This window comes from Sciurus carolinensis, chromosome 4 (genome assembly GCF_902686445.1).
Source record: "Sciurus carolinensis chromosome 4, mSciCar1.2, whole genome shotgun sequence".
Taxonomy (NCBI): Eukaryota; Metazoa; Chordata; class Mammalia; order Rodentia; family Sciuridae; genus Sciurus; species Sciurus carolinensis.
In genome coordinates, this window is record NC_062216.1 from 161239615 (window position 1) to 161251939 (window position 12325).

At 49.2% G+C, this 12325-nt stretch overlaps 1 protein-coding gene across 2 annotated transcripts in view; it reads right to left on the reverse strand.

Annotated features, from left to right (window-relative positions):
• Positions 1 to 484: 484 nt before the first annotated feature.
• Nuak1 (NUAK family kinase 1) overlaps positions 485 to 12325 on the reverse strand; it is a 66611-nt gene continuing 54770 nt past the window's right edge. For both annotated transcript variants that reach the window (XM_047549119.1, XM_047549120.1), the window contains exons 5-7: positions 8880 to 8999; positions 7081 to 7213; positions 485 to 4583 (exon numbers count right to left, since the gene is read on the reverse strand). In XM_047549119.1, the coding sequence (XP_047405075.1) occupies positions 3430 to 4583; positions 7081 to 7213; positions 8880 to 8999 (1407 nt within the window). In that variant the 3' untranslated portion in view covers positions 485 to 3429. The remainder of the gene's footprint in view (positions 4584 to 7080; positions 7214 to 8879; positions 9000 to 12325) is intronic.

Sequence of the window (12325 nt, forward strand, 5' to 3'; positions counted from 1 at the left end):
GTGGCCCCTTCTGAGTATTCTGAATAAACTCGCCCCTGGTAGCGGAGCCAGCATGGGTCGATTTCCATGACTTCCCCCATTCTGTCACTTACCCGACTGAGAAAAACAACTAAAGAAAGAGGCAAGTCCCAGTTCAGTTCATTGCAATTTATTTAATTTAAAAATAAAAACAGAAACAAACAAACAAACAAAAAACAAAACAAAAATCAGTTTCCATTGAAAATACAAACACTTTGGGTGGTTATCCAGCGTTTTTCTTTTTGTCCCCTGTAGGCTGTTCTCAAGTCAATCAAATGAATAAAAAACAATTTTGACTGGAGCCATAGAGCATGTTGCACCAATTAAATTACACCAATATATTATTATAATACCTTTGAAATGCCTTTCAGACCAATAAATAAAAAAAGACAAATTCAAATTAAAAAGTCAACTTTTTATTACCAAAAAAATAGAAATTAAATAAAAAGTCACAACACGGATTTAAAAAAAAAAAAAAATGTGCAGTCAAGTGTCTCCTGCTCTCTCCCTTTTTTTTTTTTTTTTTTTTTTTTTCTTTTTCTCCTAGGAATGATACCATGCCAGTAAATCCCTACAGAACATTTCCAGTTTGGCAATAAGCAGTCAGTCAATCATTCACATTTGTATTCAAGACAGCAGGCCTGGGCAAAACTCCTGAACGTCACCCTGAAACGTGCTCCCGGAAGAAGCACCTGGTAACAGGGATGGAAATTCAGAGAGTACTTAGTATTTCCATTTCGCCTGGGGTCTTGAAGCACTTCCTGAAAACTGATCTTGCCTTGAAATTTACCTGTAAAAAGAAGTATAACTCTACCCCTTTGGCAGATGTGTAAACTAAGACGCCGAAAAGCCCACAGAGGCAAGGAAAAGACCAGGAGAGCGGACATCAAATCTCCTGCTTTCAAACCAGGTCATCGAATTGTCCTCACCTGTAATTGCAAGGAAATGCATCAAGCACAACTTCTTTGGATGGGGACCGGCTGGCAGGGGTGACAGGGCTTGATCAGGAAGCAGGGCTGCCTTTAAGGGCTTTCAGAGATTTTCCTTGAAAGGAGAGTTGACGTCACATCCAGAAACCAGAGGATGTCAGAAGAACGTCAGAACTGGGCAGGGCCTGAGAGACCAGCTAACCCGGCCCCGGAGCCCCGCCTGGAGAGGGGAACAGTCCCCAAATCACAGGTGCCCAAGGACACCAGCCATCTAACAGCAGACCAGGACTCGACTCAGAGTCTCTGCCTCTGAATGGAGGCTCTTCTTTGCCACAATCCAGCAGGTTTACTGACAAAAAGAACATGCAGGTGTTTGGGAGACAGGAGTGGAATGATTTTCCTTGATGGTGTCATTTTCCTTAAAGATTAGAATCATGGAAAATGCTAAGCAGATGCAGTCACTTGGCCAAAGGGACAAACACACTGGCTGGTAAGTAGGTGGATGTTATACCTAAGTCACCCCGGCAGCTGCCAGCGAGCCCGGCTGCTCTGATCTGCGGCCAGCAGTGTGGCAGAAGAGGCTGGTCAGGAAAGACTGCAGATGGGAGGCAGAGAGAGGGAGCTCAGAGGCTGCAGGGTGCCCTCCACGCACCCCCACATCCCAAACACAACTCGCCCTCTACAGAGTTTTCTCCCTTCTGACTTCTACTGGAGCTCAGGAAGGAGCGGAACTGAATGAGAGGAAACTAAGCAGCTTCTCACAAGACGCTCAGCTCAACCTGAGGGAAGCCACAAGCCAGAACCACCTCCTGAAGGTGAGGGCGACATCGTCCCAGCGAATGCTCTTAGTGAATTCTGGTTTTTCCAAACATATCCCAAGCTCAGTCCACCTGGCTCTAAGTGACTATGAAGTCGGCCACCTTGAAGTCAGGATTTTGATGTTCCTAAGCCAGTAGAAACTAGACTCATCCCCAAGAGACCGGTCATTTCAGAGAGTGTCCTCGAGATGTCCCCCTGGGGGAATGTTTGTCAGTGGCTGCTTAGAAATGATACACCCGGCTTCACAATGTGTACGGGAGTCCTGCACCCCTCTTCTGCCTCCTCCAGAACCCTCTGGACGGCTTCTAAAGAAGCCTTCCTCTCCCCTACGCTTCCTCTCACTCACTCCGCTCTTCCGACACCTTGTTCATTTAAATGGATGGAACTTTCTCTCTCCCCAAAGCCCAGGAGCTTGTGTCAAAATTCAAAACCATGACAGAATACTTAGATTTGGGGAACGAAGCACCTCTTGTCTGATTTTCCTCTCCTCATCCAAATATCCCACCTACATGCTAATTCCCAGAAGCAAACTCCTCTACCTCTGAGGATTCCATACTGGGTGGATGGGAAACCACTTGCCATCAGGGAACAGAGTCAGTGACTGAGCCAGGTAGTAATCCTTTAGAAACTGTGGACAGTGTCACACACCCAATTCAAAGCAATAGGCAGCATTCCAGTTAATATTGAGACATGAAGGAAAGGGACAAGTTGCCCCTTGCAAATGTACTTCAACTTCCATTCACCTGTGCAAAGGCCCCAGAGGGTGGTGTGCTCTAGAATACATGAGAGTTCTGGCCTCTGACACCGTCATCTTTCTCCCTGTCCACTCTCAGGAAGCTGTGCTGAGAGCAAGGCCGACAGCAAGGAGCCAAACAATCACCATGGGCTGACACTATGGCCCTAGCAGAGTTCAGAGCATTCTCTGACCAGATCCCTGTTTTCCATTCAAGGTAGAGTAGCAAATTAGCAAATGCCACTACAGTGGCACAAAAGAGTTGATGTAGATCCGACAGGATGCTTTAACCTAATTCCCAAGGCTCAGCCAGGTCAAAGATGATAACTACACAGCATGAGTGCTACTGCCTTCCCTTCCCCTTCCCTTGGCAGCCATTACTATTCGATCCCAGCACTCTGTTGTGCCTGGGCCACTTAAACCAACACACCCAAGAGACGTTATCAATCAATCACCCATCCAAGCTCAGGTTGCTGAAATCTTGCCAGCCCCATCCAGTCAGATCAAGCTCGCAAAGAAGCAAAGGAGCAAACTCTTTGGGCTCATCCGAAGCAGATGGTCCTGGTTTCTCTTGCCCCTCCTCCAAAGCATTTTGATGACTTCTAGGGAAATGCCCCCGTCCCCATCTGCTCCCCAGTCCCACCAAGCACTGGCCAACACCACCCTCCCTGGGCAGCTGGTCCTCCAGGAGGTGCCATACGCAAATGCCAATTAGGACCCAAATTCTGACTGGCAGTTGGCAGAACTGGCAGGGCGCCTGCCTCTCCCTTTTAGGTGCTGGCTCAAGGCTGCAAACTTGGCCAAGCCAGACGGCGCCAATCCTTTTTCAGTCTGCTGTCCTGGCCAGCAAAGAGGTAACCAGCCTGTTGGCACAAGCCCTGCTCCCCTTCCTCCCTGCACCCCCCCGCCCGTGCCCTGTGCCCTGGAGGGCTAGTTGAGCTTGCTGCAGATCTCCAGCGCTTTCTTGTAGACCTGAGTCACGTCGTCCATGTCCGTGAGGAGGGAGAAGCTGCTGTCCGCCAGTCGGTTCCGGTACCGCTTCAGGTACTGGGGCCGCGGCCGGTTCTGGAGCCCTTCGAAGTCCTGGAGCTGGAGGAAGTTTTCAGCGGAGACACAGCTGCGGATGCGCTGGCGGGCAGGGCGGTTCTCCTGCACGTCCAACAGGTCGAAGGAGTCACTGGACAGGACGCTGTCATCACTGATGACGCTGGAGGGACGGCTGTAGCTCCGGGAGAGGCCCTCGGCGGGGACACCAGGCTCTGACAAGGATTCCAGTGTGGGCACTTCGGGGCTGGCCAGGGCCGGGTCCGTGGCGCCTGCTGAGTATTTGCTGCTGTGTTTCAAGATGCCCTTCCTCCGGCAGGACAGGCTGTGAGAAGCCACTCTGGCTGGGTCCGGGGGGCTGGGGGAGGGGAGGCCACCGCCCATCGCCTCGTTACTGTCCAGCAGCTCTGAAGATTCACTGCGCTCTGGGGACGAGTAGTAACCCGATTCTCTCTGCTGGGTCTTTTTCAAGATGCCTTTCTTGGGCATTGTGGCCGACTGCTTGGGACTGAGTTTCCCTGGCACGTCTGCCTCGGGGGAGCTCGGGAGGGGCACGCCAGTCCGGCACAAGTCCTGCTCCATCTTGAAGGCAGAGGGCAAGGCAGGGCCCACGACGCCCTCGATGAAGCCGGTGCTATGCGAGCGGTGCTCACTGTTGCTTCTCTTCTTCAGGATGCCCTTGGGCCTCTTGGAACTCAGCTTGGAAGGGCTTTCGGGCACCAAGTCCTGGCCAGGCTGGGCAAAGTCATTCTCCTTCTTGGATTTCTTCAGCGACCGCTGCCGCTCCAGCATGGCCTCCGAGGCCCCGGGTTTGGCCAGGCCCTTGATCTTGGCTTCCGCCTCGGCCTGCAGCCCCGTGGATCGATGGTGCCAGTCGATGATCCGCGCCAAGAGCGGGGACTCGGAGTCACGAAGGGCGTCACAGTCGCAGACGCTGCTCTTGTAGCCCCAGTTCACCCACCAGTGGTTGGCAATGTCCTCGATGGTGGCCCGGCGATCAGGGTTCACCATCAGCATCCACCGAATGAGCCCTCGAGCATCTAGGAGACGAGAGACAGAAGAAAGTGTCAGGCAGAGCAAGGCAGCTTTCGAGGTTGCGGCGGGGGGACTCCAGGAGCAACTCTGGAGACACACTTGCTTTAGGAAAAAACCCACCAGAGATCTGGTCCAGCCACACTTTGGAGCAAGAAGCGCAAGCCTTTCAGACAGCACGTCAAAAGCAGAAGCAAGACTTGACACAGAGGCCATGACACCCTGCCCTGTTCCTCCACGAGAGAAGGAGTGTCATGGAACTACTGGACTTCTACCATCTCAGACCTTCATCAAGGGCAGTGGGCCAGGTAATCCGGGAAGAATTAAAACCCCACCCAAGCAACGATGGTGAACATCACTCCGCTCCAAGGAAAAGGTGGCCCTCATCATCGCTTTTGTTATTCCTCCGAAGGTGGGCTCATAAACACAGCGCTCACGGTCACCGGGAGAAAGGTACTGGAGGCAGAGAACGGAGAGGAGCTCCTCTGGGCCAGGAGTGGCTCTTACCTGCCACACCTGGGCAGGGAGAGCCACTGGCCCCAGAGCTGGCCTCACCCTGAGCTCTTGGCCAGGTTCTGAGAGCCACGCCCAGTGAGCTCGCCTTCTTTCCCTGTTTGACATAAGCAGTGTCTGTATCCACCAAGCTGCCAGGTCAGACAGCTGACCTGTATCTGCTACCCAGTGTTCACAATCTATTTGAAAAAAAAAAAAAAACCCTTGCAAATGTCTGCTGCCAGAGAATTAGGGGAAAGGCCCAGAGAGACGTCCAGGAGGCTACAGAAACCCAGTGACTCTCTCAGCTAGTAAGTTGACTTTAGAATTAAACTGTGTAGCCCCAACGGGAGGTGAATTACATCTTGGGAAGCTGCCACCCGCTGGGAGCCATTTATAAAGCACTGAGTAGCAAAGATCGGGCAATGGGGGCTGGCGTGGGCTGCACCCCTGAAAAGCAACAGGGTGATCATTCAGTCATTCAACAAGCATTTCCTAAACCCCTACAATGTGCCGGAGATTTCACTGGCACCAGTTAGCTAGGGAGATAAATAAGACCGCCACAGAAGTCACCTTGAAATCCCCCCAAAAAGAACAGACTGGTTTATTGAAAACACACAGACAGACACGTGCCTGTCGCTATGTGCCACAGTCAGTCCTCGTTACCCACGGATTCCACGTTTGCCAGTCCTCCTACTCACTAAGATTTATTTGCGATCCCGCACTCGTTCAGGCTCTGTGGCACAACGGAGCGTGAGGCATCTGTCGCCCGCGCACGCATGTGCTGGCGGCCTCGGTCCAGCTCTCCTACCGTGAACAACGGTCCCTTTCTCAGTCTACATGTGCCATGTTTTTCACATTTGTGCACTTTCTGCTGTGATTCTGCCACTTAAAAAGCCCCCCAACATACTGCCGAAGGGTTTTCTAGTGTCCCCAAGTGCACGAAGGTTGCCCAGTGTCCTGTGGAAGAAAATACATGTTACACACTTCGCTCAGACCAGAGCAAAAGTGCTGATGGCCACGGAGTTTGAGGTTAACGAATCAATAATGCGTATTAAATAAGGGGACTTTAAAGATAAATATACAAAAAATTGAATAATACACAAATTGATCAATAAACAAACAGATTGTGATTGGAAGCCCACAGGAATCTAAGGGTATTTCCCCTGAGGCTGCGGTTCAGGATTCACTCATTCGGTGTCTGCAGCAACTTTACAGAACGTAACCACTGTGAATAATGAGGATCGACTGTGGGTGCCATGTTCATAACTGAAATGCCTGCGTTGACTGCATTCCCAGGTTCCCAGGTGGCCGCCTGACGCTCCCCCTGTCCACGCGTGTTGCTTTCCCATGAACATGGAGCTATGACCTCGGTTGCTTTAACCAACAGAACATGCCAGCTTCCGAGCCTAGTCAGTAAGAACACCTGGAAGCTGCTTCTCCCTCCCTGGGAAGCTCCCTCCTTCTGAGAGCCCTGAGCTGCCTGACCAGGCTCTGTCCCGGAAAGAGAACCGCGGGGACGCCACAGCGGGAGAGAGCCCTGCCCGACCCAGAGACAGAGGGATAAGATTGCACGGGGGCTGTTTGAGTTTGTTTTGGGGAACAGGAGAGTCACGATATAACCAGATAGTGAAACAGTACCCTGAGCCAGACCTGGGCAGAGGTCACTACCCTCGTGGCACTAACGGTCTAGGAAGGGTGGCTTATATGTCTACGTGGCTAGAAGGGACCTCATATATAGAAGAGAAACTGAACCCAAAGAGGCTGACTGACGGACTTGCCCAAGTTCACCCAGTGAGACCAGGACCCCAGGCCGCTATGCGGAACATCTGCTCCGCAGAGTTCACTTGGGTAAGTTTGGATAAAGCAGCCTAACAAGCCAGCTTTGCCAAGAGAACTTTCCAGAAAGATGAATGAGGAAGGGCGGGCACCTCCCGACAGACAGATAAAGCAGAGTGTGAGCTGCGCAAGGGAGCGGACCCCCTCCAGCTGGGCCCTGCCGGGGGCACACACCTGAGGGCTGCGTGGGCTCCCGGTACTCTCCGCTGCTGATCTGCCGAATGAGGTTTTTGTGATCGAAACCATCGAAGGGCATCGTTCCATAAACCAGGGTATAAAGCAACACGCCCAGAGCCCAGCTGTCCACCTGGAGCAGAGAAACAGGACACAGAGAGCTGAGGAGCAGTTTCCTGGGTGCGTTCCAGACCACCAGCATCACGGCACGTGAGCAGCCCGTCCCAGCACCCCCGAGAACTGAGCACCTGGCAGACAGGTCCCCACCACAGCCTGACCACCGATGGTAATGCAGGGCCCAGCCTATTGGAGGACTTTCTTAAGTAGGTCATGTTCTTGGATCCTCACTGTAGTTCTGTGAGGTGAGTAGGGCCTGGATTATTCTGGAGCACGTGACCCTTCCTTCCTAACTCGGGAATCGATTCCTTCCTTTCCCTTCTTCAAATGCATCAAGGGGGTGCCAGTGCAAATCTTGCAAGAGCCAGGCACAAACAGAGGAGGGAAGAATTTGGGGTACGATGCACAGTGCTGAAGACCAACCTGGGCAGGTCACCTCCCCTGGTTTGACTGCTGCCACCTGGAGATGTGGGCCCAACACACCACCGTCCTTCGTTTTCAAAGAGAAGTCAGGAACCAGACTCTCCTATGAGAGCTCCCAATTATTAAGTGTTGTCTAATTTTTTTTTATTAAGGATGAATGTGGCCAAATAAAGCCAGATCAGAGACCACCAGCTTCTAAACCAATCATCACCAAAGAAGCACTCAGATAAATTTACAGTGTTGAGTTCCTGTCATTTTGTAAACTGAATCCAATGCTCCTCCCTAAGAGTCTAGTTTTAAGACTTTCTCTTTGGGAATTGCTGGAGACACTGCTACCCTCCTCCTCACCCCCCCAGTTCTGCCCCAAATACTCTTGAACGGATAAATATTTGGAAAAAAACATTTCCACACACCAAGCAGCTGCTATTTAAAGGATACTAAGTGGATGAACCTCTCTGTAAAGAGAACCATCACCAACAACTAACCCACTTTCAAAATAACCTTTTTATATGTATACATCTTGCAGCAGCCCGGAAAGCTTTAGGCATATAGAGGAATACATCTCTCATGAAATAGAAGGTGCCATTAAAATGTATTTGCTTAGTGAAATCCATGTGCTGCTGTTGGTGGGACTGTCGATTAGTACGACCGCTAGGGAAACCAGTATGGGAGCTTCCTCAAAAGACTAGGCACGGAGCACCACGTGACCCAGCCATACTGCTTCTCAGCATCTACCCTGAAGAGTGAAAGGCATCTTACTACAGTGATCCGTGCACACCACGTTTACAGCAGCACAATTCACAACAGCCACACTATGGAACCAGCCTAGGTGTCCAGCAGCGGATGAATGGACACAGAAAATGTGGCGTATATACACAGTGGAGTTTTATTCAGGCATAAAGAAAAATGAAATTATGGCCCATGCAGGAAAATGGATGGAACTAGAGACCATCATGTTAATTAAGCAAAATAAGTGAACTCAGAAGGTGAGGGATGGTGTGCTTTCTCTCATTTGCAGAAGCTAAAGAGGAAAAAGAAAAACAAAGGTGGGTGGATCTCCAAAATATCAAAGGGAGACCAGCAGAGGAAAGGGACCAAGGGGTGGGGCGGGAGGCAGGGGAGGAGTGCTGGGGAGGGATAGTGGTCAGGTGACGTTGCCGTATTGTGTGCATGTGCAGAGAGGTCACCACAAATCCCAAAGTATGTAGAACTATAATGCACCAACAAAAAAATACACGTACACCAGGAAGCCTGCTCACCTCTGGCCCTCGGTAAGGCCTCCCATTGACGATTTCAGGGGACGCGTAGAGTGGGCTGCCACAGAATGTTTGCAAGAACTTGTCCTTCTGGTACAGGTTGGAGAGCCCAAAGTCAGCAATCTATGAAGAGAAGAAGACTCCATGAGACTCGTTAGCATTGGCTGTTAGGGTCTGTGACAAACCAGTTGGAAACAGGGCAGACCAGGGCACCTGGGCCACTTCCTCTCTAGTGCTGAGTCTCCAGCCAAGGACCGCTCAGCACAACCGGGCCCAACTTCACAGGCCACAGCACGCACTACCAGCTCCACCGCATCTGCAGACCGCGTGCTCCGCTACTCACAGTCACTCTTCATGTGGACTCTCTACTGAAACTCTTAGACTTGCTCTGAGAAATAACTCCTACAAAGTCACCTGCTGGATATGTCCAATGAACATCAAAGTAGACGCCCCCCATCATCTGCGAAGGACATGCTCCAAGACCCCCAGTGAATGCTGAAACTTCAGATAGCACCGAACTCTATACATATCATTTTCCCCCATAGATACATACCTATGGTAAAGTTTAATTTATAAACAGGCATAAAAGATATTAACAATAATATCTAATAATAAAATAGAACAATTATAAGAATATACTGTCATAAGATTAATTGCTAGCATCATATTCTTGTACTCTGGGACCATGATTAAGTAAAGCGAGGGTCACTTGAACACAGGCATTGTAACACTGCAACAGTCACTGTGACGAATGAGATGGCTAAGTGACTGATGGGTGGGTAGCATATACAGTGTGGACAAGGGGATAATTCATTTCCCAGGCAGGATGGAAATGGATGGCACAGGATTTCAACAAAATACTCAGAATGGTACATAATTTTAAATACACGAATTGTTTATTTCTGGAATTTTCAATGTAATGGTTTTGGACCCTCATTCACACTGTAGGTAACTAAAACCACAAAAAGTAAAACCTTGGATTGAAGGGAGATTATTGTAAAACTATTAATTTAAAAATTGTCCACATCTTCCCCTCATCTCAGTAATCACACAGTGCTTAGCATCTGTCCCCACCCAAGTAACACTTGTCACTAGGCATTATATTTTGAACAGTATAAATTTATTTTGAAAAGCACAAGATAATGAATAGATAATGCAAAATAACAGTAATAAACTGCTTACTGAACAAATTGCAATTAACAGGCACTGCTGTATTTTCCAATCCTATCAAAACCCAAAATGTTTTTAGATGTTGATAGAACTTTATTTATTTTATTTATATGTGGTGCTGAGGATCGAACCCAGTGCTTCACATGTGCTAGGTAAGCACTCTGCCACTGAGCCACAACCCCAGCCCTTAAATGATCCATTTTACGTTATGGATATTTTACCACATTAAAAAAAAAAAAAATGAACAGATGAGGAAACTAAGGTTTAAGGAGATGAGGTTCTCCATCCAAGATGTAACTAGTAAGTGGCCATGAAAACACCTGTGTCTCTCAAGCTGCCAACCACTGGGCCACGCTGCCCTGGGGCCACCTACACATTTCACCCCAGTCTGAGCCAGCCTTGCACACAGAGTCCCCGTGGATTTCTGCCATTCCCCAAGCTGATTTCCACTGGAGGCTTATAAATAGGATGAGTGATTCACGTGCCCAGAGAGCAGCCCAGCCTGAACACCACTCAGGTTCTGTTTGGAACAAAAGTCCTAGAATAAACCTATTTTGTAAAAGTCATCCTTGAATGAATGGAATGTCATTGAGAGCAGCTGGTGTACAGTCACCCTCAGAAAACACATTCTTGGGGCTCAGATTGCACTTAATTGCCCCAGATTCCACTTTCTTATCAAGGCCCCTGACTCGCTTGCAGGAAGCTGGTTGGGAGCTTTATGAAGTGTGCCCTGTCAATCAAAAGAGAAATGGAATGAGTGCATTTGTGGGGATCCCAAGAGTCCCCAGTTTTCAGCCTTTCTCTGGCTGCAGCTACGGCAGAGCTCACGGGGCCTGGGGCACGTAGGCGCTTCCAAGCACACCTGTGTGTGAGAGGCTCCCTCCGCACACGTGTGCTCTCACACCGCACGGAGTCTTCCCCCGGTCTGGACATCCTTCTTGCAGTGCAGTCAGCCAGGCTGGAGAAGCGTGTTTACGCTACGGTCCACTCCCATCCTCACAGACTGATGTTTATCAGCCTCTCCTGTAAAACTGTCATTACTGCTGACACAAGATTAATAGAAATCTAGATTAGCCCATGTTCTTGGCACTCAAACGGAAAAGCAGTATTAATCAACACACACACAAAGTTCTCAAACCCTGAGCCAGCCAAACATGGACTTCGGCACTGAGATTCAATGCCACATGGAGCTTATAGCAACCAACGATGAGAGGCGATATGGCCACTGGTTAGGAAACCTCTAGAAGCCTCTGTTTTCTCATGTGCAAAATGGGGGCAGGAAAATGATCTACCCCTACAGTGACATGGTGAAGATTAAGTGACACAAAGTTCACAAAATGTTTACAACCGTAACTGGCACAGAATTGGAACTGAATGAACACTTGCCTCCTTGAAATCCAGATAGTTAATGTATTTCATAAGACTTGGTGAAGAGCTTTATCCCAGGACAAGGGACCTCCAATGGCAACAAAATAAAGAAGTTCAGGTGCCACACAGGTACAGAATTGAGCAGCTTTGAATTGCAAAGTGATACATTAATCATTTCTGGATTCTCTTTCTGAGGTAAGGAGAAGGACTCAGCTGGGCCACAGTGGGTTTGAGCACCTCCTCGTTTATTAGAGAGAGCAGGCCTCAGAGCAAGCTGGAATTTAATAATGCTCTTTGGTTTCTATTATATTTATTTTTGAGCTTGTCTTCTATTCATAACAGGTGATACTGGTTTTTCCATTGATAGTAATTATTCTTTTTCAAATAAATAACACTTTAAAACGCCACCTGAACTACATGAAAACACTAAGTCAAATTGCAGAAAAAGATACCAAGGAAAGGTAAAATCCATGAAGAGGGAAGGGAAAGCTGAAGTTCTGGAAATAATAGATTTAAACATAATAAGACAAAAAGAATCACATCCCAGGACTGGTGTCCACATGAAGGAGCCCTAAAGATACTAATCCTGACTTTTGCTCTGGAAATGAAGCAGCTGAAGATTCAAGGCCCTCAGACACTTTGCCGAAGGTCACAAAGAAGAAGATCAAGCACATGAACCTGTGGGTCACTGTTCTCCCTAACAGAACATCAGCTGTGTGTCGAGGTGACTCCCAGGAGGGAAGCCACCAGGCTTTGCTTTGAGAGTAGCACCTTGCGGCACAGGGGTGAGGTCTGGAGAGAGGTGCCCAGCTGTGCTCGCTGCATGAACTGATCCCTGCCTGGTCCTGGGTCGGCCGTGCCCAGATCCATGGGCTGCACTGCTCATGCATCATCTACTCTGCAGAGGAGCC